This window comes from Hypanus sabinus, chromosome 14 (genome assembly GCF_030144855.1).
Source record: "Hypanus sabinus isolate sHypSab1 chromosome 14, sHypSab1.hap1, whole genome shotgun sequence".
In the NCBI taxonomy this organism is placed as follows: domain Eukaryota; kingdom Metazoa; phylum Chordata; class Chondrichthyes; order Myliobatiformes; family Dasyatidae; genus Hypanus; species Hypanus sabinus.
Genome location: NC_082719.1, coordinates 34,160,980 through 34,177,888, shown reverse-complemented (window position 1 = coordinate 34,177,888; position 16,909 = coordinate 34,160,980). Strand labels below are relative to the sequence as shown.

The 16,909-nt window shown below is 38.6% G+C and overlaps 1 protein-coding gene across 3 annotated transcripts in view; it reads left to right on the top strand.

Moving 5' to 3' along the window:
* The window catches only part of anapc4 (anaphase promoting complex subunit 4), an 89,510-nt gene extending 72,647 nt beyond the window's left edge, over positions 1–16,863 (top strand). For all 3 annotated transcript variants that reach the window (XM_059988983.1, XM_059988982.1, XM_059988984.1), the window contains exons 27-29: positions 2,901–3,071; positions 9,091–9,214; positions 16,086–16,863. In XM_059988983.1, the coding sequence (XP_059844966.1) occupies positions 2,901–3,071; positions 9,091–9,214; positions 16,086–16,325 (535 nt within the window). In that variant the 3' untranslated portion in view covers positions 16,326–16,863. The remainder of the gene's footprint in view (positions 1–2,900; positions 3,072–9,090; positions 9,215–16,085) is intronic.
* The last annotated feature ends 46 nt before the right edge of the window (positions 16,864–16,909 follow it).

Genomic DNA, 16,909 nt, shown 5'->3' with positions numbered 1-16,909 from the left:
AGATGGCCTTCAGCATAAAATAAAACACAGGATGAGTGAACAAGACTCTGGCACATTGGTGCCCCGCTGCTTCACCGAACCCACATGAAGTCTGTGCAGAGTCCAACAATGTTGTGATTTCCCTGTGTTACAGTGGGGAATCTGTTTATTATCCTGTCTAAGCCAGACCTATGGATTCTGAGCATGGAGATTTAATCAAAGAAAGCAAGTCCAGTTATTTTTAATGAAAAACATTACAAAAAACTTGAGAATTCATTAGTTATGTTTAATAATTTGAGAACGTTAAAGTCAAGAGGTCATAGATCTCAGTGAGGAAAAAATGAGGTTTCAGTATTGGCCCTTTCGATAACATGGTTTCAAAATGAAACTAAATAAATAAAAACATTGGTTACCTATATTTTAACCAATATAGTTAAAAATACCACTGGGCCAAACTTAATGTAATTTGTGAAGAAATGTATTTCACTGCTTGATGTAATTTGTGAAGAATATTATCTGGAGAAAGGACAAGGGGAAAGCAAAAAAAACACATCAACAAGATAATTGTTGAATTTCATAACAGATGTCAGGACACTCTGAAATACATGCAGTAGTTCCTACCTCTACGTTAGACTGATATTTGTCTGCATAATTCTTTTATCTTGAAGTTATGCAAATGAATTTATTGGCTGCATTTCTGTACCAAAATATTTAATTGTTTCTGATACTTTGCGGCATCTGGGGACTATGTAAGTGGGAAAATTATGTAAGTGGGATTAAAAATGAAATAGCACATCTACAATCTTGAGTTTAATTGTTGATCATGTTTATTGATCTATTTTTATAATGGGTAACATTGCAAAATGCACAAGGAAATTATTGGTAACCAAGCACTTAAACATTTTTAAAATGCATGGTCAAAGTCTTGAGGCTTTATTACTTTAACTAAATTATCTGTTATACCTAAAGTGAACTTATCTTACAAAATTTCATTCACTTTCATGATTCTTTGTACTTGTTTCCTTGTTCAGGATGTTATTACATGGGCTTTAAATAATTCTTTTGAGAAGTTTGTCAGTTTAGAAAATTAGATAATTAGACCATTATTACTTCAAAACGTAGAATAATATAGGCCCTTTGGTCCATGATGTTGTGTCAAATTTTTAATCTATTCCAAAATCAATTTAACCCTTCTCTCCCACATTATCCTCCCTTTTCCTTTCATTCATGTATAAGAATCTCTCAAATGTCCCTTGCAGATCAGCCTGTACCACCAGCCAGCCATTAACAACATAGTTCTGATGATTGACCCCCCCCCCCCCTTACTTTCCTCCAATCACTTTAAAAAGTAGGTACTCTGGTATTAGCTATTTCCACGCTGTGATAAAGGCACTGGCTGTCCATTCTTTTTATGCCTCTTCTCAGCTTATACACCTCAATCAAGCTTCCTCTCATCCTCCTTTGCTCCAAAACTAAAAGTCCTTGCTCACTCAAACTTTCCTCATAAGACATGTTCTCTAATACAAGCAGTGCTGTGGTAAATCTACTCTGCACACTCTTTTAAGCTTCCACATTCTTCCTATAATGAGGTGACCGGAATTAAACACAATACTCCAAATGTGATCTAACCTGAGTTTTAAGGAGCTGCAGCATTGAACTCAGTCCCCTCACTAATGAAGGCCAACACACCATTTGCCTTCTTAACCACCCTATCAATTCAGCAGCTTTAAGGCACCCTAAGATCCCTCTGATCCTCCACACTACAAAGCATCCTGCCATTAACTTTGTAATCTGGTATTAAGTTTGATGTTCCAAAGTGTAGCAGTACACCGTTTTCCCAGTTGAACTCCATTTGCAACTTCTCAGCCCAGCTCTACATCCTATCAATGTCCCATTGTAATGAACAACAACCTTCTACACTATCTACAATGCCACCAACCAACTTCCTAACATACCCTTCCACTTACTCATCTGATTTATAAAATTCACAAAGAGCAGGAATCCCAGAACGGATCCTTACAGCAGAACACTATTAGTCGCAGACCTCCAGGCACTTATTCTTTTACTACCCTCTACCTTCTGTGGGTAAGCCAATTTTGAATCCACAAAGCCAAGCTGTGGATCCCATGACTCCTGACCTTCTGAATGAGCTCACCATGGGGAACCTTGAAAATGCCTCACTAAAATCTATATACACCACACGGACAGCTCCACCTTTATCAATTTGTTTTGTCATATACATAAAAATTTCAATTAAGCTTGTGAGGCACAACCTGCCCCTCACAAGCCCATGCTGATTTCCCTAATCAGACTATGCTTCTTGAAATACTCATAAATCCTGTCTCTGAGAATCATCTCTGATAGTTTGCCCATCACTGATGTAAGACTTAATGGTCTATAATTATCAGGATTATCCCTATTATATTTTTTGAATAAAGGGATTAACATTTGCCATTCTTCAGGTACTACTCCTCTGGCCACTGAGGATGCAAAGATCATCACAAATGGTGCAGCAATCTCTTTCCTCGCTTCCTGGAGTATCCTGCCAAACTCTGGGGACTTGTTTATCCCAAAGTTTTTCAAAAATTCCAACACATCCTCTTTAGTAACCTTGACATGTTCCAGCATATTAGCTTGTTTATGTGCACATAACATTAGTCAAGGTCCTTCTCACTGGTGAATACTGAAGCAAAGTATTCATTAGAGCCTCCTCTACCTCCTCCGAAGCCAGGTCCATGTTTCCTCTTTTATCCCTATTCAGACCCACACTCACTCTGGTCATCCTCCTGTTCATAATGTAGATGTAATGTTGAAGTCACCCATGACAGTGACCCTGTTATTGTATCATTTTATATCACTTGATTTTCCTTGGGGAATGATATATTTGGAATTAAAAACTTGGTTTGTTTGTTTTCTTTTAGCCAGTTCAGCTTTTTGGATGTTGGTTTTTATGATGACGAAATGCTGACTGTTCTATTGAAAGGACACATAAACAAAGAAGAAAAATGTCGGATTCTGGCCCAGTTACCATTGTCATTAGTTTACAACATAGAGGAAACTGACAAGGAGTTGAGCTTTGATTCTGGTAAAAGGTAATGCAAAAACAATGTTAATATCAAGCTAAGTATGCAGTTCTTTTATTGTCCTAAATTATTTAAACTGTTCTCTGTTAGTGTACAGTAGTCTTGAGATCCAAATATTTTGCTGACCCAAGTGTGTGAGCAATTCCAAAACTATTACTCAAACTAACTGTTCAATCAGTTTCTTTATCATCTTATTTACTTAGAGATACAGCAGGGTTACAGGCCCTTTAGCCCACCAAGCTCATGCTGCCCAATCACACCCATGTGACCAATTAAACCTATTTAGCTGTATGTCTTGGAAATATGGCTGGAAACTGGAGCACTCAGAGGAAACCCATGTGGTCACAGGAAGAACCTACAAACAGCAGCTTCTTATTGGTTTAATCAAAATAATACATTATCACTTTGGGGAGTGACTACAAAACACACTTCCTCACACATCCCCTGCAAGTTCAGAAGTAAAAATGCAACAGCTCAGGAAAGGAAATAAATCTATCAAATATTCTTGTAATGTTTGCTTGTAGATTCCATCAAACCTTGCAAATTCCCAGTTGCAAACACTTTCCCAATAGCTTATTGTTAATGTACTATTGATCATTGTCTTCACATATAGAAACCCATCAAATTCATGGATCCTTCTTGTAACAGGTGTAAGGGTTCTGATTTTCTTAGTTAATAGTTTTATAATAGGATCTGGTCAGAAGGAGTCCCAGCATCTCTCTGACAATGCCTGCTATTGCCCTCTCCTAGATCACTCAATGTGTGTTCAAGAAAACTGGCATATATTGTTGTTACAGAGCTTGGAATTCACTTCGGAAAAAAAAGTGTGGTGTTACTGAAGAACAATAATTGCATAAAATAAGTCTTTTGTTCCATCTGAACTGACCAATTATTTTTGAAGTAAATGACATATTATAGGTGAAATACAGCAAATTAAGTCCAGCACTGCTGTGGTGTGAAGAACAATAATAAACTAAAGGAATGTCAGGCTACAGGAGGGAAAGAGTTTAATACTTTGTGGGACAAACTTCAGAAGCAGGTTGAAAGCAAGGAATTATGTTCGATCATGATGTACAGTAATTGACAGTGAGAGTAGTAAGAACAACTGTATTCATGGCTCTTGTTCAAGAATAACTAAATGGGAGTTGCCATGTATAAAATGTACAAACATTCTTCTGCATTGAAAGATCAACGTTGCTTCTTAATTTAGAAAAAGGTAATTTCAGGCATGTAAGTTTTCTGCCAGCAGTACTGTACATAAAACATTGAAATATGACCAGAAACTCTTGGACATCAACAGTATGTTATTATTATTGACTTTACAAAAGATTATTTGTATTCTTAATATTGGTGCTAAATTACCTCAGAATGACCTTGAATCAGTGAAACTGCAGTTTACTGCATAAATTTTAATTTATACGTGGTTGAACTCAATTTATCCTAATACTTTTCATGTAGCTGATTTTAAAGTAGTAATGAATGGTTGTGTAATATAAATACAAATGAAAAGCTGTTAAGGATCTAAGGTCCCTATGAATTTCCCCCATTTTAAAGTATGTTGTGTAAGATGTAATCAGAATTGTAGATGGTCATGTTGAAAAAGGAGTTACTTTACTATGGTGCAATAGCATAGAAGTTCCATACCAACAATCTTCATTCTTTTAAATAATTTCTGTGTTGTTTGTATTACTGAATAACACAAAAAATTTAAAATGATTAAGCTTGCTATTTCTACTTTATTAGTTTATCAATTACTTTATTGAATTGAAAGTGCTCCATTTTGAATTTAGTTAGGCGACCACTACTGATGTCTATTTTAAAACAAAGTGGCCACAATGATCTAATGTTGTTTGTGGTATGAAGTATCTTTGCCAGCAACAACTAGTATTAAGCAATGTCTACAGGAGATTTTTGAACTTCCTCCTCCTTCCCACAACAATAATGATATTCAAAGTTCAAAGTAAGTTTATTATCAGAAAATATGTACGTCACCACATAGAACCTTGAGACTTATTTTCTTGTAGATATGCACAGTAGAAAAGATAAATACATTAAAATCAATGAATAGGATCATTGGGCTCTCTTCCAGGGAAGGTGGACCTGTACAGAAGAGACAGTTTGCAGCTAAACTAAAGGGGGATGAATATCTGAGCAGGAAGATGGAAACCAGAGTGCCAGAACAAATACTAGAATGATTATAGAAACAGATGTTGTTAAGACCTCAGACAAAGTCAGGAATCAAAAGGTTTGATTGGGAGACCCGCTTCACCGAGCATTTACGCTCCATCGACCAGAACAAGTGGGATCTCCCAGTGGCCACCCATATTAGTTCCACTTCCCATTCTTATTCCAATATGTCCATCCATGGCCTCCTCCACTCTCGGGATAAGGCCACACTTAGGTTGGAGGAACAGCACCTTATATTCTGTTTGTGTAGCCTCCAACCTGATAGCACGAACATCAATTTCTCAAACTTCCAGTAATGCCTCCCAACCCCCCCACCTTCTTCACCATTACCCATCCCCTTGTCCCTCTCCTTATCTCCCTGCCCGCCCATCACCTCCCTCTGGTGCTCCTTCCCCCAACCTTTTTCTTTCTTCCACGGCCTTCTGCCTCCTTCACCAATCAACTTCCTAGATCTTTGCTTCATCCCTCCCCCTCCAAGTTTCACCTTTCGCCTATGTTCCTCTCTCCCCTCCCCCCACCTTTCAGATATACTCCTCAGCTTTTTTTCTCCAGTCCTGCCAAAGGGTTTCAGCCCAAAATGTCAACTGTACTTTTTCTCCTTAGATGCTGCCTGGCCTGCTGAGTTCCTCCAGCATTTTGTGTATGTTGCTCAGATTTCCAGCACCTATAGATTTTCTCTTGTTTGTGATAAGGTTGTGATAGTAGGTTATTTAACTTTTCATTTATTGATTGGGACTCCAATACTGTAAAAGGACGAGGTGGCATAGGGAATTTTTCAGATGTGTTCAGGAAAGTTTACTTAATCAATACACAGAAGTCCCAACAAGGTAATATGCAATACTTGATCTCCTGTTATGAAATGAGATAGGCAGGAGACAGAAGTTTGTGTTGGGGAACACTTTGCATCTAATGATCACAATGCCATTAGTTTCACGGTAATTCGGGTTGAGGTTCTAAATTGTAGAAAGGCTGATTTTGATGGTATCAGAAATGATCCGGCAAGTGTCGATTGGGACCGACTGTTTTCTAGCAAAGGTGTACTTGGTAAGTGGGAGGCCTTCCAACGTGAGGTTTTTAGAGTAGAAAGCTTGTATGTGCTTGTCAGAATAAAAGGTAAATAAAAGTTTAGGGAACCTTAGATTTCAAGAGATTTTGAGATAGCAGGCTCAGGTGGAACAAATGAGGAACCCGAGGAGTAGAAGAAATGCAAGAGAACGCTTAAGAACAAAATCAGCAGAGCTAAAAGAAGGCATGAGGTTGCTCTAGCAGACAAGGTGGAGGATAATTCTAAGAGCTTCTACAGATTTGTTAAGAGCAAAAGGATTGCAAGGGACCAAACTGATTCTCTGGAAGATCAGAATGGTAATATATGCGTGGAGCCAAAAGAGATGGGGGAGTTCTTAAATTGATTTACTCAGAAGATAGACACAGTCTCTCTAAAAGTGAGGCAAAGCAACAACAAAGTCATGGACCCTATACAGATTACAGAGGAGAAGGAGTTTGCTGACTTGAGGCAAATTAGGGTGGATAAATTCCCAGGGCCTGACAAGCATAGGGAGGCCAGTGCAGAAATTGCAGGATCCCTAGCAGATACTTAAACCATCTTTAGTGACAAGTAAGGTTACGGAGGATTGGAGGATAATAAATATTGTTCTGCTTTTTAAGAAAGGCTCAAAAAATAAACCAGGAAAATATAGGCCAGTGAGCCTGACATTACTGGGAAAGTTATTGGAAGGTATTCGAAGGGACTGGATTTATGAGTATTTGGATAGCTAGGGACTGATACAGGGATAGCTAGTATGGCTTTGTGCATGGTAGGTTATGTCTAACCAATCTTAAGAGTTTTTCAAGGAAGTTAATGAAGGCAAGGCAGTGGCTGTTGTCTACATGGACTTCAGCAAGGCATTTGATGAGATCCTGCATGGGACGATGGTCAAGTAGGTTCAGTCACTTGACATTCAAGATGAAGTGCTAAGTTGGATTAGATATTGTCTTCATGGGAGAAGTCAGAGAGTGGTAGTAGATAGTTGCCACTCTGATTAGAGGCCTGTGATCAGTGGAGTGCCACAGGGATCAATACTGGCACGATTTTTGTTTGTCATCTATTTTGCAGATAACCAAAATTGGGGTGTAGAAGACAGCACAGAAGATTATCAAAGCTTGCAGTGGGGTTTGGATCAGCTGGAAATATTAGGTGAAAATGGTAGATGGAATGTAATGCAGACAAATGTGATGTGTTGCACTTCCGGAGGACCAATCAGGGTAGGTCTTACATAGCCAGCAGTAAGGCACTGATAAGTGTGGTTGAACAAGGGAATATGGGAATACAGATCCAGAATTCGTTGAAAGTGGCATCACAGGCAGATAGAGATTTAAAGGAAGTTTTGGCACATAGACCTTTATAGATCAAAGGATTGAGTACAGGAGTTGGGATGTTGAAGTTGTATAAAACATTGGTGAGGCCAAATTTGGAGTTTTGTGTACAGTTATGGGTCACCTATAAAGGAGATGTAAATAAGATTGAAAGAGTACAGAGATAATTTACAAGGATGTTGCTGGGACTAGAGGACCTCAGTTTTAGTATAAGGAAAGATTGAATTGTTGGAACTTTATTCTCTAGAATGTAGAAGAGTAAGGGGAGATTGATAGATGTATACAAAAAATGAAGGCTAGAGATAGGGTAAATGCAAGCAGGCTTTTTCCACAAAGGTTCCGTGGTACTTACAACCAGAGGTCATGGGCTAAGAACGAAAGGTGAAATGTTTAGGGGGAACATGAAGGGAAACTTCTTCACTCAGAGGGTGGTGAGCGTGTGGATACAATTTCAATTTCAACGTTTAAGGGAAATTTAGATAGATAGATGGATGGGAAAGGTATGGTCAGCTATGGTCCAGGTGTAGTTTCAATGCGAGTAGGCAGCCAAATTTGGCATGGAATAGATGGGCAGAAGGGCCTGTTTTGTGCTGTACTTCACTATGACTGGAAAATTACACACACACTGATAAACTGCAAAATAAGAAATTATGCAAATAAAAAAATTAATAAATAAGTCATGCTGAGTTAGGTTGTGGAATCAATTCAGAATTGAGATTATTGAAGTTATCCACGTTTAGTCAGGAGCTTAATGGTTGAAGGGTAATAAATGTTCCTCAGCCTGGTATTGTGGGTCCTGTATCTCCTTCCCGATATCAGCATGAGAGAGAGCATGGCCTGGATGCTGAGGGTCCTCATTGGTGGATGTTATTTTCTTACAGGCAGGTGTGTTGAATGGTGGGCAGGGCTTATCAAGCAAGCTAAGCAGCCATACATATTATAGAATTTTCAGGCAGTAAATGATGGATGGGGTTATTACTTTTTTTTTAATCCAACATATTTAAAAGAGCTGTTAAAGAAAGGATTGTGACATCCAATTTTGTTTAGAATCAGAAAGAATAGTAATAGAATAGGATGCCATTTTAAGACAGTTAAACCACATTCAATGAAGTGTTACATTTTCAAGGTTTTTATAATGATAATAGTAAGTTAACATTTGAAATGCATGCCAAATTCACTGACATCAAAGAACTTTGTAATGACAGATCATGGAAGAACAGGAAACCAACAGCAACTTTCAGCACTTTTAAGTGAGCATGATAGCAGATTTTGTCAATTTAACCTCCCTATAGGCATACTGTTACTCACTTCACAATATTTATTCCAGTATTTTTCTATTCTTGCTCTCTATTCTAAAACAAGTCACATGAAATCTAAATTTTAAAAAAAATCAGTACTGATCTTTATTTGTGATGCTGGGTCCAATTTTAGATCAAAGTTCAGTATGGAATTTTGGTTTTATTTGTAGGCTAGATGAACAGACTGACCATATTCCTGTTCGGACAGTAACTGTTGAAAATCAATCCCGAACTTTAGAGAACATGAAGGCACAGCATATTGCTGTAAATGGTATTCGTAAGGTTTCCTGTGTGGTAAGTAGCTCCTAAGTGATGCATGGCCATTTGTCTGAAATATTAATTCTGTTTCTCACTCTCTCTCCATAGATGCTGCCTGACTAGCTGAATATTTTCAGTGTTTTTATTTCATATTTTTGGCATCTAAAGTCTTTTCATTTTATTAGGAAATTCAGTAGCACCTTTAAAAATCTGGAAATTGGAGACTGCTCGTTTCTCTGAGAATGCCTCCAGTATTCAGTATCTGTTTCTAATATTGACCTTTTGTGCCTACCAAGCTGTATGCAGCTGCTAAACAATTACATGTCCTCATGTGGCATGGTGTCACATTTATGTTTGTGTTAAAGAGCTTGGGATCTTTTCTACGTAAATATAATTTGTTCTTTGACAAGGAATATTTATGAATTAAGTTATAGATTCCCTTTTTCCATCCCAGAAGCTCAAAGGTTTGTATATTCCACATTATCAGAAGACCAAAGTATAATCTCAGTTCCATACAATGATCTTACCAGATGATTCAGAAAGGTTGATTGTTGAAAAAATTATGATGTGTTCTAGCTATTGAATTTGTGGTATTTTAATTTCTATTGGACTATTTGACTTTTAAAACAAATTATTATGGCAGAGTAACTGTAGGAACAAAAGACAAAATATTCAATCAAATTCAGAAAAAGATAACTGAGAGGAATTCGTCCATTCGCTCCCCCCTCCCCATCGATCTCCCTCCTGGCATTTATCCTTGTAAGCGGAACAAGTACTACACCTGCCCTTACACTTCCTCCCTCACCACCATTCAGGGCCCCAGACAGTCCTTCCAGGTGAGGCATCACTTCACCTGTGAGTCGGCTGGTGTGGTATACTGCATCTGGTGTTCCCGATGTGGCCTTTTATATATTGGTGAGACTCAACGCAGACTGGGAGACCGTTTTGCTGAACACCTACGCTCTGTCCACCAGAGAAAGCAGGATCTCCCAGTGGCCACACATTTTAATTCCATGTCCCATTCCCATTCTGATATGTCTATCCGTGGCCTCCTCTACTGTCAAGATGAGGCCACACTCAGGTTGGAGGAACAACACCTTATATACCGGCTGAGTAGCCTCCAACCTGATGGCATGAACATTAACTTCTCTAATTTCCGTTAATGCCCCTCCTCCCTGACATATTTAGTTGTTTGTTTTTTTTCCTCTCTCTCTGCCCATTACTCTGCCTGTTCTTCATCTCCCTCTGGTGATCCCCTCCCCCTTTCTTTCTCCCTAGGCCTCCCATCCCATGATCCTTTCCCTTCTCCAGCTCTGTATCCCTTTTGCCAATCACCTTTACAGCTCTTAGCTTCGGTCTTCTCCTATCATTTCGCATTTCCCCCTCCCCTTCCTACTTTCAAATCTCTTACTATCTTTCCTTTCAGTTAGTCCTGATGAAGGGTCTTGGCCCGAAACGTCGACGGTGTTTCTCCTATAGACGCTGCCTGGCCTGCTGTGTTCCACCAGCATCTTGGTGTGTTGCTTGAATTTCCAGCGTCTGCAGAATTCCTTGTGTTTGCTCATAACTGAGAGGAAGATAGGACTATTAAGTGGTTGAGAGAACAAAAGCGAGAAAATCTGCAGATGCTGTTAATCCAGGCAACACGCACAAAATGCTGGAGAAATTCAGCAGGCGAGGCAGCATCTACAGAAAAGAGTACTATCGACGTTTCAGGCTGAGTCGTCAACTGTACTTTTTCCATCGAAGCTGCTTGACCTGCTGAGTTCCTCCAGCATTTTGTGTGTGCTGCATTGGCAAAGATGAGCAAGTTTAAATAATCACTTTGCTTCAGTCTCAAGAAAGATGTTAGGTCAGATAGACCTGTCTTTCTGAGGATCACATTGGAAATGATTCAGCATTTAAAATAATTTGAGGATGAAACCCCCAATGGTGACAAATTATATCAATGCACTTTAATAGGTTAGAGATAATTGCAGCAGAGGTAATATTTAATAATCCATTTAAAAGGGAATTAGTACCAGAAGACTGGTGAGTAGCTAATAAGCCGTTTAAGGTAGGAGCTGGAACACATCCAGGGGCCAATAGAACAGTTGCCTTTACAGCAATGGATGGAGAAACAGATTCTAAATGGAAAAAATATCTAAAAAAGAAGAAATGTATTAATAATCGATATGAAGTCTGAAATTACTATTATTTAGTTCTTTGCAAGGGTAGAAATATTGCGCTAGATGTAACTTATCCAGATTTCCAAACGATTTACAATAATTCACCATATTATAATCTAATAAAGTTAAAGCATACCTAGTAAGGAATCTTCAACAGAATAGCAAGTTGGTTGGAAATGAAAAACATCAGGAACTGGAATGAAAACAGAAGATGCTACAGATATTCAGCAGAGAGAAAAAAAATTAGTATTTCAGGTTTGTGATCTTTCATCAGAACCAAGTTACAAAAGAAGCATGTTTTAAATTCTCAGAAAATGGAGTGCTAGAGAAAAGCAAGGAAATGTCTATGATTAGGTGTGGTCCAGAAGAAATGAATGATACAAAATAATGCTGGTACTGGCTGAGAGAAAACAGAAAGCTAATGATTCACTGATAATCTTCTGTAAAATTTGTAAATAGAAATCAGAGAAAAAAATACTCTGCTGGAATTGTGAGATACAGACCTGTACAGTTTCTGGAAATTTAGCAGTGTGGGGAAAAACAGTTAATATTTCAGGTTTCTATTGGTTGTGAGAACTGGCTAGTTCTGATGGATACTAGAAAGTGGGTTGTGTAAAATGTTTTTAGTGTCAAGTCATAACAGTTGTAATGTGCCTCGTCAGAAGATTCCTTGAGCTTTTGATGGACATTGTTGCAGTAGAGTAAAATATCAGAGTGAGAGTGGGATGGAAAATTAAAGTTAAAAAGCAATGGAAAACTCAAGATACCTCAGGGTAGAAATTCTTTCAAAGGCAGGAATAAGCCCTTTGTCCACAATGTTTGTGCCAAACATGATGCCAAATTAAACTAATAACTTCTGCTTGCGCATGATCCACAGCTTCCATATTCATATGCCCATCTAAAAGTCTCTTTAAATGCCGTTTTTGTTTCTGCTTTCACTCCAACCCCTGGTAGAGAGTTCCAGGTACTTACCACGTCTCTGTAAAAGACTTAACACACACACCTCCTTTATATTTTACCCCTCACCTTAAAGCTATGCCGTCTCGTATTTGACATTACTACCCTGTGAAAAAGTTCTGACTGTCTATGTTTCCCTTCATTTTATAAACTTCCATCACACCACCAGGTTTAGGAACAGTTACTACTCTTCAACCATCAGGCTCTTGAACCAGAGGGAAATAACTTCACTTACTCATCTCTGAACTGTTCCCACAACTACAGACTCACTTTCAAGGACTCTTCATCTCATCTCATGTTCTTGATATTTATTATTTTTTTCTTTTTGTATTTGCCCATTTTGTTGTCTTTTGCACATTGGTTGTTTGTCTGTGCTGTTGGGTGCAGTCTTTCATTGATTCTATTGTGCTCTTTGTATTTATTGTGAATGCCTGCAAGAAAATGTGATAATAAATTTACTTTGAACTTTGATTCCCTGTCAGTCTGTAACACTTCAGAGGACGCAATTTAAGTTTATCCAATCTTGCTTAGTATCTAATACACTCTAAACCAGACAGCATCCTGCTAAAATACACAAACCCACCAGAGGATCTCAGCAAATCAAGCCGCATCTTTGGAGGGATATGGACAATCTCTTTTTGGGTTGAGACCCTTTACCTGTACACAAAACTCCAAGTGTAGCCTTAACCAATGTGACTTCCTGACTCTCATACTCAAAGCCCCAGTTAATGTAGACAAGCATCCATACATTTTTTTTTAAAACCACTTTTGGGTGTTGTTGCGTGGCCTAGTGGATAAGGCATCGGAAGGTCTGAAGGTCACTAGTAATCTGAAGGTCACTGGTTCGAGCCTCAGCTGAGGCAGCATGTTGTGTCCTTGAGCAAGGCACTTAACAACACATTGCTCTGTGACGACACCAGTGCCAAGCTGCTTGGGTCCTAGGGCCCTTCCCTTGGACAACATTAGTGGCGTGGAGAGGGGAAGGCTTACAGCTTGGGCAACTGCCAGTCTCCCATACAACCCTGTCCAAGGCGCAAATCCATGGTCTCATGAGACTAACGGATGCCACTTTTGGGGAACTAAGGACATGGACCCCAAGAATACATCAATGTTGTTTAGGATCCTGTCATTTACTGCACCCTTTCTCCTTACATTTGACCTCTCAAAGTGCAACACCTCCCATTTGCCTCCATCTGCTGTTTCTCTGCCCATATTGGTATCCTTTGACAACCTTCACTGATTGCAACTACACCAATTTTTGTGCCATCTGTAGACTTATTAACCAACCCATCTGTATCTTTGTCCAAGTAATTTATACATTATATTACAACCAAAAAAGATCCTAATACAGATCATGAGAAACACCACTGGTCACAGACCTCCAGCCGGAATAACATGCTTCCACCACAACCCTCTCTTTGAGCATCTTAATCTTCTGGATCAGCCTACCATCATCCAAAGTTCCCTTACCCTGCTGTCCTTATTTTTCCCTCCCTAGAACATGCCAGTCCTGTATTCTGAGCAGTGGGTCTTAAAACAACTCCCACTTGTTAGATATCAGTTGCAAACATTATTGTCTTTCTCTCCATTACAGTCCAATTTCACTTTTACTTAACAATCCTCATCAAATCATTTCATATCACATTAGGAAAACTAAGGTTTGTTGGTGTATGTATCTAGTTACCATCATATCTCCACACATTTATTTATTAAAAGACAGCGCAGAATAAGCACTTCAAGTCACACGAACCAGCAATCCTCAGATTTAATCCTAGCCTAATCACGGGACAATTTATGATGACCAATTAACCTAGCGACCAGTTTTGTCTTTGGACTGTGGGAGGAAACTGGAGCACCCAGAGGAAACACATGCAGTCACAGGGAGAATGTACAAACTCCTTTCAGGCAGCGAAGGGAATTGAACCCAGGTTGTCTATTGCAGTAAAGCTCTGTACTAACCACTACACTACCATGTCTCCCCAACTTTGTCCAACCAAATTCATACATAGAACTCTGTCTATAATCTTGAGCATTCACAGCAGGTCTCTTTACTCCCATTATCTATTCCCTCCCCTGTGCTAACCAGTCACTGCAGGACATACACCAGTGATGAGTTACAGGAGCATTTAACCTGTTGTAAGGGAAACCCACTATGTCAGGAATGAAGATCAAAACCCTGCCTCTCTGCTGGTACTCTCAAAGCACCAGCTGCCTGGATCCTACCATCTCACTCATCACCTCCTTTTGGCTTCCTTTTTCTTTATTTGGTCTCACATCTTTCTATGCTCTAGAGAATATGCGAAAAATCAACCCCAAATCATAGCCACTAGAAACAGGAGAAATATGTACTTGCTATGCTGGCCAGGATGAGTCCCACATCTCAGGGCCAACTGGTTGCACCAGCTGGACTTAACTGGCAGCAAACTTTATACTGAGATTTTGATAATTTATTTCTGCAAGAGCATGTGAAAGGCAGAGATTCATGAGTATTCCCCGCCACCACAATGTACAGCCACTAAATATGGCTGTTTTTAGCACTGATTCCATTAGCACTCTCTTTGATGGGAATGCAGTCTAGACATTCTGCTGCATTTAACTGGGAGGAATGAAATTATGAGGAAAAATTAATTATGTGATGAGATACTCCATCTGTCTTTGAGCACATGAAGCTGCAGTGAACGTTGAGATCTCTGTAATTCTTAAGATTCAATTAATACCTGAGTTGTGGTCATATAAAATCCAAGAAAAGAAGTTTTACATCAGAATTAAATTCTGAGGATTTTCACTAATGATTTTTTTTAATGTGTAAAGATTTTAGTAAGGAACTCAACACAGGATCAGGCATTAAGTCCGTATTATTTTTAAAAGTCAAGAGATTCTAAGTATAATTGGAATTATAATGTAAAATTGTTCCTTTCCAGCTTAATGTTCCCAAATTTATTGTAAATGTATATTAAACAAAAACTGCAACTAAACTAAAATGATTAGTAATATGGATATTTGAGAATTTGATTATAACTATCAATTCCTTAAATTCATTAATTCAGCTTTTACTATGGCATGATATCAGCAAATGTTTGTAAATTAAACTCCAACACCCCAGCTTCCACTGTGCCGTCCGGCTGTTCGAGTAAAGAACTTGTTTATTTTTGCCCATGGAGTTATTGCAAGTGGGAGCTGAAAAATGCAGTCAAGGTGGCATCATGGGCATTGAGTGAACAAGTGATCAATGACTCCTTAATTAATGAGAGTTAAGGACTGAAAAACAAACAGAAAGGTTCAATTCAATATCAAACAAGTACAGAAAAAATAAAGAAACAAAAACAAAGGATACATCAGGAAATAGAAACAAAAATGAGAGAAAAGAAGACACTAAGATTTTAGATTCAGGGTGTTTAAAAATTCCCTCCAAATTATGGTTAATTCCTCATCCTGGATATTAATTATAGTAAATTAACAGTAATGTAATTAAAAAGGCTTCCAATTGTTACTGATATTCTAATTTTGACCAGTTTTGAACACCTTGAACAACTCTGCATCTCCTCCCACCCATAAGAACTTGGACAATTTACACAAATAACCTTGTTTGCATTAGCTTCTCCAATATTCTTGTGGCAAAACCTGGCCAAGTCGTCCTCAAGTGATGTGTGGTATTACATGTTACGCATTTTATTTGGTGTGTGAACAAATATTTTCAAAACAAGTAGGTACACTATATAATTTTTGAAACAATACAGACCATGACTATGTGCTTTAATTAATCCATATTTATCATTTCACAGCTGAGTTCAAACCTACGACATGTACGTGTTTTTGAAATGGATGTAGAAGATGATGGAGAAGTGGATGAAGAGGAAGAAGAACCAGAGTCTCAGGACGTCAGTGGGACAAAGGAAGATATGGAAGAGACTGTGTATGCTCAAGATAATTCTGAGACTAATGAAGCTGCTGGAGCAAAGAACCCTGTGTTGCCTGAAGATGATGCATCCAGCCTTGAATCTGTGCCTGGAACCTGGAGTTAAGTTTATTTAATGAAAATCACTGAAAATTTACGCAACAGTGAAAAGGATTGTCTGCACCTCTTCAGCATTCTAGTTTATTACTTGTTGAGATCACTCATGCACTGTGTCAAACCACTGGTGAAAATACTGCAAGTGGTGCTTGTACATATTTGGTTATTGTATGTATCATGAAATTGAAGCAGTTGTGTAAGACTGAAATTAGCACAGAATTCACCCCAAGTGTTAAGGTGAAAGTAAAAATGCTATGCATAATGTGTTTCCACTGATTGTGGCTGGTGCCTACTGCAAGTACAACTGCCCAAAGTTCGCCACGGTTATAAATCAACCAAAATGATGAAAATGTAAAATTGAAATATTGTCAAATCAGTAGCAAGCATTGTTTGGGATGAAAAGCTGTTGGAGTTTTCTTTATGTGCTGTAGCAAAGAATTTGAAGCTGGCAGTCTAAGAGTGGGGAATGAGGATATGGATTGTTCCCTGTACTAGAGCTGGAAGTGTGTGAGACTGATTATCCAATAAAAAGGCAAATTTCTTTCTAATGCACATCACCTTAATGAGCAAATCAGGAAAGTCAAATGCTAAAAA